Below are 14390 nucleotides of genomic sequence, written 5' to 3'. Positions count from 1 at the left end.
AGGAATGGACAGTATGGCTTTGTAATTTCTCTGTACTTGCCAGTACCATACATCTAGGTAACTAGAGATGTGGAGCTATTTCCAGACGGCATCCATTATTAATGGGAGCCTGAGGCTCTATAATACGTCCATTAATTACAATGCCTCGTGTGTGTTATGGGAGGACACCATGATAGATGTGAGGTCAGGATCTAGAGCTGTATTTATAACTGCTGGTTGTAAGGGTAGTTTTTTATTTTTGCTTATACAGTTGCAGTTTGGACATTCCGTATTCATATATGGGAACAGTCACCGACTAGTTTATATATGTTACTACTGTAAATATCCATGATAAATACTGTACATATTGAAGATAAATGGCCAGATTCTTATTTTTAATTACACTATTTCATTTTAGACTAAGGCTACTGGTTTTTCAGGGGTTCCCCCCCCCCTTATCTGACAAAGCTAGTAAGGGTCCACAGTTGGCCCTCCATCCTGACTCCCTATACAGTGATCCCTCAACTTACAATGGCCTCAACATACAATAGTTTCAACATACAATGGTCTTTTCTGGATCATTGTAACTTGAAACCAGACTCAACATACAATGCTATGGAATCTGTGAAACGTGCCAATGGTTGGAAGAACCAACCAATCAGAATGGATATTTCACTGGTAAAACCCCTGTATTCCTAAAGTGCATGCACTGACTAGTGTCTGGTAGTGCCCCCTACAGTACAGGGAGGTATTACATGTTCTGTACTATTTCCCTGTATTACTGAAGTGCATGCACTGACTGGTGTCTGGTAGCACCCCCTACAGTACAGGGAGGTATTACATGTTCTGTACTATTTACCTGTATTACTGAAGTGCATGCACTGACTGGTGTCTGGTAGCGCCCCCTACAGTACAGGGAGGTATTACATGTTCTGTACTATTTACCTGTGCCAGAGTTAGCTTCTCCTTTGGGTATCAGGTGAGGGTGACTCCATTTGCCTTTTTTTTTAGAACATTGCGTGTTCTGTACAGGACCCTGAAGAAGCTTCTGTCCTCTACATAGACCAGTGTTTCCCAAAGAGGTTGACTCCAGCTGTTACAAAACTACAACTCCCAGCATGCCCGTACAGCCGAAGGCTGTTCGGGCATGCTGGGAGTTGTAGTTTTGCAACAGCTGGAGGCACCCTGGTTGTGAAACACTGACATAGACAGTGATTTACAGCTCCCAGCAGATCTTTCTTACTTTTATATGTAAGGATTTGCTTCATCTATATTAGTTATCTACTTATTTTTCTTTAATCCTAACTTTTTCTTTTTTTTCGGATGACATTTTGGGGCTTCAGAACCAATTACCAGGTTTCCATAGAGTTATGGTCTCAACATACAATGGTTTCAACATACAATGGTCGCCCTGGAACCAATTAATATTGTAACTTGAGGGACCACTGTATAGGTTGTCTGGTAAATACAACCTGTGCCCCTTTGCCCATGCATTACATGATTGGCCAGTCAATTAAATGTCCAGACATAACTTCATGAGATAACAACTGATGCCCAAAGGTTTCAGGAGCTGGACCTGTGTCAGTCGGAGAAGAATTTGCCAAGATGACAACCCCTGTACGATGGCTGTATTATATATTAGTCTAACATTTTTACAGAAACGGCTGTTAAAGGGGCTGTTAAAGAATGAGGGGCTCTTAGAGTTGAATGTAGGCATCAAATGTTGTTGCTTTTTTAACATTCACTGTTGCCCAGAATGCTGTTTGTAAAGTATATTTAAGTGTGGAATTTATTTGCCACTTATTTTCCACTTATTTTTTTTTTCCCGTTTTTCCTTTTTAGCACATTATCTAGCTGTGGTTCTGAACATGTCTCTTCCTCCTGATAAATAAGTATAATGATTGCTTTTATTATTACAGCTGTCGATCCAGCACTGCAGAAAGACCATCGAAACCAAACAAGTGGATCACCTGCCGGTCCTGCACAATCGTCCTCCAAATACCATAGAGCCAGATCTGGAGGGGCTAGAGATGAACGCTATCGCTCAGGTAACAAATCCCTGTCCAGTATATAGAGCAGGGGTGTCCAATTTTCTTTTTTTTGCAGTCGCCCACTATATCAGAAATGTATAGTAACATAGTTCCTAAGGTTGAAAAAAGATCAGAGTCCATCAGGTTCAACCTATAACCCTAATGATTCCCTTCTGAGTTGATCCAGAGGAAGGAAAAAAACCCTCATACTAGAGGTAAAAATTCCTTCCCGACTCCAAATATGGCATCAGAATAAATCTCTGGATCAACGTTCTGTCCCTATAAATCTAGTATACATAACCAGCTATGTTATTATTCTCCAAAAATGCATCCAGACCCCTTTTGAACTCTTTTACAGAGTTCCCCATGACCACCTCCTCCGGGAGAGAATTCCACAGTCTCGCTGCTCTTACAGTAAAGAATCCCCATCTGTGCTGGTGTAGAAACCTTCTTTCCTCTAGACGTAGAGGATGCCCCCTTGTTATAGATACAGTCCTGAGTATAAATAGATCATGGGAGAGATCTCTGTACTGTCCCCTGATATATTTATACATAGTTATTAGGTCTCCCCTAAGCCTTCTTTTTTCTAAACTAAATAACCCCAATTCTGATAATCTTTCTGGGTACCGTCTCTGAACCCTCTCCAGCTCCACTATATCTTTTCTGTTCATGAAGCGCACTAGGGGGACCCTCACTTTAGTGGTCTTTCACCTAGATTTTTTTTTTACAGACAATGCAATTACACGATTTAGATTTTTTTCTGTCATTTTATGCTTGATGGGTTTTACTTTTATTTCTTTTTAAAGTCTTTCTGTTCATGGATTATGTATTGCTGGTTTTGTGATTCTACCAGAATGTCACATTGCTTGCTTAGTAAAAGTTCTAACAATACATCCTTATTTTACGAGCCTTCTCTCTAGTTTCATAATTTACCATGGGATTCATTAACTTTTTTTCGTACTGCTTTCATTTAATTTCAAAACATAAAACTTGAATATGCTCTGTTTCGTGTAAGCTGTCAGGTTTAATGTACATAAATATCTCTATAGATGAATGGGACTTGTGCTGCCATTTTACTAACTACCTCCTTTTTTTTGCCAGATTAGTAAATTACTTCTATTAAAAAATCTTAATCCTTCTAGTACTTATCAGCTGCTGTATGCTCCACAGGAAGTTCTTTTTTTTTAAATTTCCTTTCTGTCTGACCTCAGTGCGCTCTGCTGACTCCGCTGTCCATTTTAGGAACTGTCCAGAGTACAAACAAATCCCCATAGCAAACCTCTCCTGCTCTGGACAGTTCCTGACAGAGGTGTCAGCAGAGAGCACTGTGGAAAATCAAAAATAAAAAAAACTTCCTGTGGAGCATACAGAAGCTGATAAGTACTAGAAGGATTAAGAATTTTTTATAGAAGTAATTTACAAATCTGTTTAACTTTCTGTCATCAGTTGATTAAAAAAAATAAATGTTTTCCAGTGGAGTACCCCTTTAAAATAAGGATGAACACTTGAATAATTCTTTACTGGTTTTGCACGCAAAATAAAATGTAAAGTGAACATCATACACATGGCCTATATTGACAGACCATTTCCCTTCTAGATATCCATACAGAAGCAGTCCAAGCTGCATTGGCTAAACATAAAGAGCAGAAGATGGCTTTGCCTATGCCAACCAAAAGGAGGTCAACATTTGTGCAGTCTCCTGCAGATGCATGCACTCCTCCAGGTATTCTATTTCCAAGTGATTTTACTGTGTATTACAGTGTTTCCCAACCAGGGGGCCTCCAGCTGTTGCAAAACTACAACTCCCAGCATGCCCAGACAGCCTTTGGCTGTCTGGGCATGCTGGGAGTAGTAGTTTTGCAACAGCTAGAGACACCCTGGTTGGAAAACCCTGGTGTATTACAATATGCTCAAAATAAGAGCACATGTATGGTTCCTCTTTCCCTCCTGATGGATCAAAACTGGTGATAGATTATATTCAAGGGCATGTTCACATAGTATTAAAAATCCTGTTTATAAATTGGCTGGAAAACCAACCTCTAATGTGATTTCTAAAATACAGGCATTTTTTTTAAATACATTTTTTTGTCATTTCTGTCAAGCTCCCATTGATATCAATATGGAACCACGCTTAAAAAGTAATGTCACTTTTTTTCCGAGATGCTTTCTTGATTTTTTGAGCATTTCCTATTGAAGTCCGTTGGAGCTTGAAACTGTGGGTTGTTGTTGTTGTTTTTTTTTTTTTTTTATGCCTGTGTGAGCATACCCTATTGTAATATGTGTGGCCAGCTTTGGAATGAGGCCATGCTGCAACAATAAACCGCTTGCTCTTCTACCATGATTAGTGTATGCTTAGGCCATGTTCACACGGCAGAATTTCCTCAGGAATATTCCATTTGGAATTTCAGCTGCAGCAGAGTCCCATTGATTTTAATGGGATTCTGCTGCGCTGTATACATGACTGAACTTCCATGGCAGAAACATCCGAAATCCTGATTCCGGCATCAGCAGAAAGAATAGACTAGTCAATAATGCATTGCTGTCTATGGAGACGGTGTATTTCCAAGCAGTCCTAGCGCTGGCATGTTCTGCCGTTGCCCGCTGTCTACGGGTTGTCCGTTCGGAAAATTTCCGGGCTGACATTCTGCCTTGTGAACATAGCCTTACAATGCAAATTTTACCTGTTTTTACAGGTAAAACATATATAACTTGCAAAGCTACTGCAGTGGTAAAGTATTTGACCTCATCTGTTTCATATATCTACATGATAAGAATGTATGCAGGTGCTGCCAAGGCTGCAGCAGGTGAATACATTCAATGGGCAGCTTATATTTCCTTTTCAAAAAAGTTTTCCAGGGTTACAAAAACAGAGCTGATTTCTTCCAAAAACAGCACCACACTGTCCTGCTGTGTGTGGTATTGCAGCACAGTTCTTTTGACGTCAATGTAGCCAAGTTGTAATACCACACACAAGCTGGTGATGGTGTTTGGACGAACTTAGCTCTGTTTTTCTGTTCCCAGGCAACCCCTTTAAGGCTGCTCTTAGACACAGAGCTAGTGTTCATGGCTCACTTTAAAGGGGTACTCCACTGGCCAGCGTTCAGAACATTTAGTTCCGAACACTCTGCTTGCTGCTGGGGTCAGCCACACCTACTTGTGATGGCACGCCCCACCCCCTCAATGCAAGTCTATGGGAGGGGGCGTGGCGGACACCACGCCCCCCTCCCATAGACTTGCATTGGCAGGGCAGGGCATGTCGTCACGAGGGGGCGTGGCCGACTCCCGCACACAGTGTTCGGAACTAAATGTTCCTAACGCTGGCCAGAAAAATAAAGGATGCGATAACTGGTGATAACTAATGATAACTGATGACCATCATCCGTCATTTTTTATGTTTTTCTTAAAAAAACGGATCTGTTATAATCTGTTATTACTAGAGATGCACCGATATATCGGCGGCCGATACATATCAGCCGAAAATAGCTATTTTGGAGAAATGCCGAAACAACAAAAAATTTGCCGATAATGACCCACCTCCCCTGCCCGCCCACAGCTCAAGTTACAAACACTGCCAGTGCCCACCAATCTGAAGCCCCCGCCACTTGCTATCACTCTGCCAAGACCGCACTCAGACTGACCTTCTGTGCGAGTGGCGAAAATTCTCCCGTACAGTGCAGGTATAGATGGCCACATTGAAAATGAAGGAGGGAGTGGGGGGGATCGGCACAGCTAAATACCTTCAGGCCCGCCCAGCCCCGCACCTCTAATCCATTTATTTCCCGTGCTTACAATCAGCTCCCGCCTGCATAATCTTGCGGACGACAGCTGTCTTTTGACTTTATTCCAGCCTGGATGTCTGAGGCACTGCAGAGTTACCTCCGATCCCCCACACCACCCTATTCCCAAGACCATCCCAACTCACCATCTCCCGCTGGCCGATCCGCTCCGGGGCCTCTGCAAGCTCCGCTTCCCGTATACCATTTACCAAATAGAAAAACCTGCTATTGGCTATTTCAAAATGCAATAGCCAATCGCAGGTTGGCTTTTGGACCCACCCTCTGCCTGCTGAAGGAGTAAGTTCTCCTTCAGGTCCGCTCCTCTGCAGATAGTGGGCGGGTCCAATAGCCAACCTGCGATTGGCTATTGCATTTTGAAATAGCCAATAGCAGGTTTGCTATTGTTTTCAATTACTGCAGTACAATCTTACCTTAGTTAAATAGTAGAGGCGGTGATGGGTGAAAATTGCCGAAGAGAGAGCGGGGAGGAGCGAGGGCAGAGCCCGAGTTGAAGCCACGCCCCCTCATCCCCCCTCCCGCAGGATGGAGAGCGGAGCGCTGCATTTTACCAGAAGACGGGGAGAAGTCATTTTCGGTATCGGTTTCGGCCGGACATTTTTTTTTAAATTTCGGTTTTGTTTCGGTTCTGAAATTTCCATTTCGGTGCACCTCTAGTACCAATTACATCTAGTTTTTTTTTTCATCAGGTTTTTAACCCTTTTTTTGTAAAGCTGTACTGGGCATGGTCAGTACGAACAACGGATGTTAAAAAAACCTAACAATAACTGATGATAAAAGATGTTTTTTTTTTTTTTGATCATCCGGTTCCCATAGACTTCAATGTTAAATTTTAACGTCCGGTTTTTGCCGGACCAAATATTAGTGCATGCACCGTCTTTTGTGTCGGCAAAAATAATTGACATTAGTAAAAACAGACATGCCTGATGCAAAAGGATGTTCAAAAAATCCCATTGACATGAATGGGATTTTTTGACAGCAGTTTTCAGGCCTTTTTGTGTGGAGTAATAACGGATGTTTTTTACAGGATGATACCTGTAGTGTGATAGGGGCCTAAGCAGTGACAAGTCCAGGAGATTGTGGGCTCTAGTGACTAGCAGCTATCCAATAGTGCTGGTGATTCCCTGATAATTATGGGTGGCACCTGATCTTGTCACCGCTTAAAGCGGCATCTGGAGGTGCCCACTGCAATACAGAGAGGCATGCAGCAGATGCAGGCTGTTAGTTTAATATGTAAGAGCAGCCTTATTCTAAACATATACCTGGTATACATTATTCATATAATAACAAATGTATTTTCTTCTTCGTCACAGACACTTCATCAGCCTCTGAAGATGAGGGTTCTCTGAGACGTCAAGCTGCCCTTTCCGCCGTACTCAATCAAAGTTTACAGAATACAGATTCATGGATAAACAAGTCTATTCAGGGCTCCTCTACGTCATCTTCAGCGTCTTCTACATTGTCGCACGGGGATGTTAAGAGCACCAGTGGATCCTTAGCCGATGTTCTAGCCAATACACACATAGGTAAAATAACTTGATGCAACTAAACAAAGCTATTAATGGTGTTTGTAGTGCTGCTTCATAATACATCTCCTCTAAACAGTCATCATATATTTTTGTGAAATATGGATTTACAGGTACAGTTCAGCACTCAATGAAATAATTCTGGTAAAGTCTAAAAATGTTGTCAGCAAATAAGACCACATTGCTATTAATACTTAGTTGTGTCTGTCTTGTTTCTGCAGCTTTTCAGCTCTCAAAATATAATTACTACTTCTGAATTATTCAACATGTTAGGGAAGAGATTATTAGAATTATTATTATGGATATTACATTGTTTTCTAAAGTTTTCTAAATTGTGTTTACAGGTTATTCATTGCGTAGTGAAAAGTTATACTCTTTTTCAGTATAATGTTTTTGCACAGTTTGCATATAGGATTTCACCTTGCTGTCATTTAGTAGGAACCTTTTATTGTTTACTACACGGAAGTGAAAATCTGTCCTAGTTACTTGATGAAATGCTGAAGCCGCAGCAATAAGTCTAAAGTAACAAACTGTGCACTTATGTGTCCATCGTGTTAGCCGGACAAATATTTATCCATATTTAATGAGTTAAAGGGGTATTCCAAGTTTATACATGTTATCCACTAGCCAAAGGATAGGGGATAAGATGTATTATTGCAGGGATCCCGCAGCTGGGGACCCCTGCCATCTCGTTGCTGCCCCCGGCATTCTGTGCCGGGCGCTGATCCAGAGACTGGGATGTGACATCACGGTTACGCCCCTAGTGACGTTTTGTCACACCCCCTCCATTCATGTCTATAGGAGGGGGCGTGACGGCCATCACACCCCCTCCCATAGACTTGAATGGAGGGGGCGTGGCGTGATGTCACTAGGGCAGTCATGCCCCCTCCCATAGACATGAAGGGATGGGGCGTGGCATGACGTCGCTAGGGGGTGTGACGTCACGTCCCCGTCTTGGAAGCAGTGCCCTGCACAGGGGCCTGCACAGAGATCGTGGGGGTCCTCAGCGGTGGGACCCCGCGATCATACATCTTATCCTCTATTCTTTGGATAGGGGATAACCCCTTTAAAAAAAACTTTTCCTTATGTGATGAATACCCTTTATTTGGGTTTCAGTTGTTTAAAATCACCATTCAGATCGTACAGAACATTGTTTGGGTAATAGGACCCTATCGTGGGTGGTAGAATTCTAATGACAATAAAAATACATAAGAGAATTATTAGATAAGTGACAAAACTTAAGACGTCTATCTATGCAAACAGATGGACAATGACAATCCCCACATGCAGATTATGCAAAATCTGTTTATTTTAAATGGGTTAGTTCAGGTTTAAAAGTTATCTCCTTTGCACAGGGTAACTGAGGTCAGTTGTCACCAAGTGAGCAGAGCAGCAGCCTGCATGCGCCACCTTTGCTCCATGGATTCTCTATGGAACTATCAAACAGCGCTAAACTTAAGAAGTCCCATTGAGAATTAATGGAGTAATGTCCGAACATGGGCGCTCCCGCTCTTCTCAATTAGGGGACAACTGAGCTCCGTTCTTGTGATTGAAGGTGGTCCCACCAGTTAGATCAGTGTTAACCAACAAGGGTGCTGGGAGTTGTAATTTTGCAACAGCTGGAGGCACCCTGGTTGGGGAACACAGAGTTAGATAGATAAGCCTATACATTAAATAATGTTTTCACTATAAAGGACTGTATAAAGGGTCAGGGGCTGGTTATAGGTGCAAAGATAATGCTTGAAAGGGAGGTGGGTGAGAACAGAGAGAGGGGACAAAGAAACATGGTGGTACTAGGACAGAACAGAGGAATGTCTCATAATAAACATTTCCACTGTAAGGAGGAGGCCAGGCAGGGTTTTATTCATAACCAGTATTTTATAAAGGTCAGCTTTATTTGCCTGGTTACACATTAATAAAGTGTGAGGATTTGGACTGTCTAAATATGTTTTTTCGTTCTATTTATAATATATATATATATATGTATTTGCTCTGTTGTTACTTCTTAACAGAAAGTCTATTAGCTCCTCCTGATGTCACAAGCACCACAAACACAACCACATCGTCATCATCCTCCTCATCCTTGTCTTCTGGACGTCCAGCAAATATTGACCTGCCACCCTCGGGTCTGGTAAAGGGGGTGCACAAGGCAGCTAGACGGTCCAGCCTAATGGACACTGCAGATGGTAAAAACTATGATTTGGGTTTATTTCTTTTGGGCTCGTAAATGTTTATTTGTCCTTTTGGGCGTCCAAAAATGTTATGGATTTTAAAGGAAAACTTGAAACATTTTTAGTCAGATTGAATAAACTCTTCAATATCTTTGCAATGACAGTGAAACCTTTTAAAAGACCACCTCTTAATAGAGATCAGATTTCCTGTGCAGATTTCCATTTTCTGCATGTGTTATGTATAGTACTTACCTTTTTTTAGAGGACCCTGCCCCCATAGATCACTTTTCAGTACTATTTGGATTGCCAGTCTCAAAAAGGTTTCATTTTACTTTTCTATACTTATACTACTTGGTTGAAGGTTAAGTCAATGTTAAGACAGCAATAAGAATACAGAGATTTGTATAAATTATTCTTCATAACCATAATGCTATGTTCGCACAAAGCAAAATTTTCCACTGGCAAATTTAGAAACAAATCGTAAAGCTTCAAAATCTACAGTATGCTCTTAAAAGCTATGTCTGACAGGATAACGTGGTTATTGGGGCATGTACACACGGGCAAATACCAGGGTACTGTGCTGAAGCACCCATTGAGTTCAATGCGTGTAGAAATCTGACAGATCTGGAGTGTCGTAGGTTGGAGACTGCCATTCTTTGGCAAAGAGTAAATTGTGAGGTATCTCACAGTGAAATGCGGACAATTTGCCCCTCACCTATTTGCCAAGCTCAACATATTGTTTTGCTGTTTCAGGCGTTGCAGTCAACAGCCGAGTGTCCACAAAGATCCAACAACTACTGAATACACTGAAGCGACCAAAAAGACCACCACTGAAAGAATTCTTTGTGGATGATTTTGAAGAGATCGTGGAAGGTATTATTCATCCATCAGATGTCATAAGGGGTTTAAGGACATACAGTCACAGTCCTTATTTAAAAGGGTCATCTACCTTATTTTAGAATTTTCTTATGGTTTATTATTGTGATAAAATATAAAAAGACCTTATGCTTACCTGTTTAATTCTCACCCAGCACTGCTGAGCTAATTGTTCTCCCTGTTGGCTTATCTACATGGCTGTAGCAATGGGGTACTAATATACTGACGATATCGCTGCAATCAGTCCCTGGATTGACATATGTCTCTGAGGCCACTGGTTGCCTGTATCTGTCATTTGGGTTTACTGGCGTGTTATCACTGCAGACATGTAAACAAGACTAGGGAGAAACTGAAGTGTTGATGCTGAGGCTTAAACATGTGACTGTTTTTTAATTAATTAATTAAAATTATTTTTTTTTTTTTTCTTCGTTTTATCGCTTAAACGTGCAGTAAGAACATTTAAAATTAAAAGGGTTATCCCACAATCAAAAGTTAACCACTATCCTCTCAGACCCCACCACTATCTTCCGGCATGATTGGAACTCACCACATGTGTGCAGCCAGTGTTCTATTTATTCACTGTAGGTATTTCAAACATTGCTGGATCTTCGTAAGCCCCTGTCACCAAATAAACTTTTCTAAACTAACTCAGGCTATGTTCTCTAAGTACTCCTAACTACTCCTCCCACCCTTAAATTTATTTATTTTTAAAGCTCTGTATCTTACCGTTCTTCTTGCTCACATAAGGCAATCTTCCAGCATGAGAAAGTGGGCGTTTCCCCACTGAAGCCTGCTGGGGGACCACTTCCGCCCTCACATTGTTGCAGCGCTGTGATGAATAGAAGACCTCAGGCTCTGTGCAGCAGCTTTCAGTCTGTGTATCTTTCTGTGAGGCTCTTTGCAGCTGTCAGTCAAGCTCAGTGTAGAGAAACACGTCCTGAGTTTGGTCTCCTGCCATTTCAAGTAGGATAACAAAATTTGAGATTTTGACCAGACGGAATGTGTTCTGGCCAAGAAGAGAGACCCCTGGTGGCCATAAGTATACAGCAGAAAAATGAACATAAAACGTTTTTTTTGTTTTTTTTAATGGAAGCCAATTACAAAGGTTATTTATTTGGCATAAGGAATCAAATATTAAAAATCATGTTTAATGACAGCACCCATTTAAAGAACGGTTGGATTGCTGGCTGTGCATGTACAGTGCGCTCCATATATTGCAGTGGACATTTTAGCTCCATTCTTGTGATTGGTGGGGGTCCAGTGGTCAGACCTCCAACAACTAGCTAGTAAGCTTTTGATTGTTGAATAACTTCTTTAAAGGGGCATTCCAAGGAGCAACATTTATGAAGAAATATGCTTCGGCAGGTGCTTAAGAGAAAAAAAAGGCGATACTTACTTACACCCCTGCCGTTGGTATCATGGAGCTCCAGACTCTCTACGCAGCACTTTTGGAATTGGCATGAGAACTCTCCTGCTCAACCAATCCTTAGCAACAGCTGTGTTCTGCGACTAATTGGCTGAGAAGTCAATACCATGTGCTGATCCCATCCCCAGGAATGCTGTGCAGTGGAACCAGAGCTCAGTGGAACTGGCAGCGGCAGGGAGCATGGAAGGTAAGTATAACCTGCTTTTTCTGTTTAGCACCTGTCTTAAAATAATTTGTCATAAATCTTACTTCCCGGAGTATCTATTCGAAGGGTACCTGCAAAAGTTATGTCCTGCGCTATCTTGAGATTAATTTGAGATTGGCTGACTAATGCCACAAATTAGACACAATGTAATGTAATGTTTGCAAACAAAAATTAGGAAATTGTCCCATAAAATCACATTTATTACTGTATGTTTACTTACATATTTGATATGTTTGTACCACTCAGTTCCTAGGCCAGATCCTAACCAACCAAAACCAGAAGGTCGCCAGATGACCCCTGTAAAAGGAGAGCCATTAGGAGTGGTGTGCAATTGGCCACCTTCCGTTGAGGCAGCTTTGCAGCGCTGGGGGACAACACAAGCAAAATGCTCATGTCTCACAGCACTAGATGTGACTGGGAAACCCGTCTATACGCTTACATATGGTAAGATAAAAAAAAGTCTTCTCCACCAAGCGGTTCCTGTTTAAGGAGGTTAGGGGAATTTGATGTCAATGTTAGGGCAGTGATTTTACTTTTTTTTTTTTTTCACTTGAGACTTTTCACTGTATTGTAAGACTGTACAGTGGTCCCTCAACATACGATAGTAATCCCTTCCAAATGGACCATTGTTTGTTGAAACAATCGTATGTTGAGGTATCCGTGCAATGTAAAGTATAGGACAGTGGTCTACAACCTGCGGCCCTCCATCGCTGTCGCCGCATCCCCGGGGTGCCCCCGACGCTCCGGCAAGGCCTCTGCTTCCCCGGCATCCTCGCTCTCCGTCGCCGCGATCACGTCGCTTTGCACGCCGCTCCTATTGGATGACGTGATGACGACGATGGGGAGTGCCGATGAGGAGCTCCGGAGCCCCGAGGACAGGTAAGTGATCCGACATACAAAATCATTGTATGTTGATGCTGCCTTCAACATGTTATGGCCTCTTGAGAGGCCATCGTATGTTGAAATGATGGTATGTCGGGGCGGGTCACTGTAATTGTTTTGTATCGAAGCTACTCTTGTCACTTTAATTGTTAGATTCAATACAACAGCAAAAACAGTAAACAGCATCTTCTCACATTATTTTACAGACAGTACAGTTTTAAAGGGAATCTTTGCCTTTCAACAATATAAGATTTTTTTAAATTTTTTTGCAAAATCTGTCACCTAGATAGACATGGCATTAAAGGGGTAGTCTTGGTAACCAAACTTATTCCCTATCCACAGGATAGAGAATAAGTATCTGATCTCTGGGAAGTTTGGTCCCTATACAGGAGATGGCAGGGGTTCAAGCAGTAGGACCCCCTGTGATCAGACACTTATCCGCTATCCTGTGGATAAGAAATGCTTAGTTCCCTGAACTACCCCTTTAGTTGAGAACTGCAGCAACCACAAGGGGGAGCTTACTGCATACACACTTATAATTTTAGTTCAATGTATAAATTGTTTACTGTGTTTGTTTTTTAAACTGTAAAATACATTTTTCATATTTTAGGAAAATTGTGGACCAGAAGCGTGAGACTGGCTTACACCCTTCTTAACAAATTGGGGACCAAAAATGAGCAGGGACTGAAACCAGGAGATAGGGTAAAGTCACACTTTCCTTTTATATTTGCATGCATTCTCGGCTGTATTTTATTTATTTAGTTACAGTAGTTATTTTGATGTTTTTACTTAAACAGTTAGTTTCATTATATGTGTAAAAACTATATTTGGAAAATAAGATGTTATTACTAGAAAAAAAGCCTACTCCATATGCATCAAGTGTCAGTTGTAACATACAACTGATATGATACTAATATAAAATACAGCCCCAAAATACAGTTTTTGTATTTTGTAAAAGTACTACATATCAATAACTGTATGAACTTGGTATTGCTGCATACTGACGTATAAAACTAGGTTATATTTTCACAATGTTGTAAAATTGAAACCTCATATATCTACGGAAAACTTTTTTTTTTCTCTTCCATTCCTACAAAAATACATTTTGAAAAGTTTTTCATACATTCATTTTATAGAACATTAAATGGTGCTGTAAAAATACTACTTGTCCCGCAAAAAAACAAGCCCTTGTATGTCTCTGTCAATACAAAAACTAGAAATCACAGGGGGGTACACACTTAAAATATAACTTTTAATCAGACACGTTCTAAAAGCATAGGCCCCACAACAAAATTAAGCCAGTATGGTAATTGGACACCAGATCTGTGATATGCAATACAGACCGTGTATAGATGAGGTGTGTATTGTATAGAGGGATAGGGTCTAGAAGAGCAGGGTACACAAATAATTGTTCACCCTAGTAATCCCTGTTGGGGAGATGTGGTGAGGTCTACCCCTGCTCCCACAGGGACCGTCGGAGCACTCGCCCTAGAAAGGGCGA

At 41.4% G+C, this 14390-nt stretch overlaps 1 protein-coding gene across 2 annotated transcripts in view; it reads left to right on the top strand.

The window, feature by feature from the left end:
* The window catches only part of DIP2B (disco interacting protein 2 homolog B), a 249899-nt gene that overhangs the window by 152445 nt on the left and 83064 nt on the right, over positions 1 to 14390 (top strand). For both annotated transcript variants that reach the window (XM_056562713.1, XM_056562712.1), the window contains exons 3-9: positions 1899 to 2027; positions 3607 to 3732; positions 7117 to 7329; positions 9342 to 9515; positions 10254 to 10373; positions 12254 to 12451; positions 13500 to 13591. In XM_056562713.1, coding sequence (XP_056418688.1) covers positions 1899 to 2027; positions 3607 to 3732; positions 7117 to 7329; positions 9342 to 9515; positions 10254 to 10373; positions 12254 to 12451; positions 13500 to 13591 — 1052 coding nt within the window. The remainder of the gene's footprint in view (positions 1 to 1898; positions 2028 to 3606; positions 3733 to 7116; positions 7330 to 9341; positions 9516 to 10253; positions 10374 to 12253; positions 12452 to 13499; positions 13592 to 14390) is intronic.

The sequence above is a fragment of the Hyla sarda genome, chromosome 2 (assembly GCF_029499605.1).
Source record: "Hyla sarda isolate aHylSar1 chromosome 2, aHylSar1.hap1, whole genome shotgun sequence".
Taxonomy (NCBI): Eukaryota; Metazoa; Chordata; class Amphibia; order Anura; family Hylidae; genus Hyla; species Hyla sarda.
Note: the sequence above shows the minus strand (reverse complement) of the source record. Positions and strands in the feature narration are given on the sequence as shown.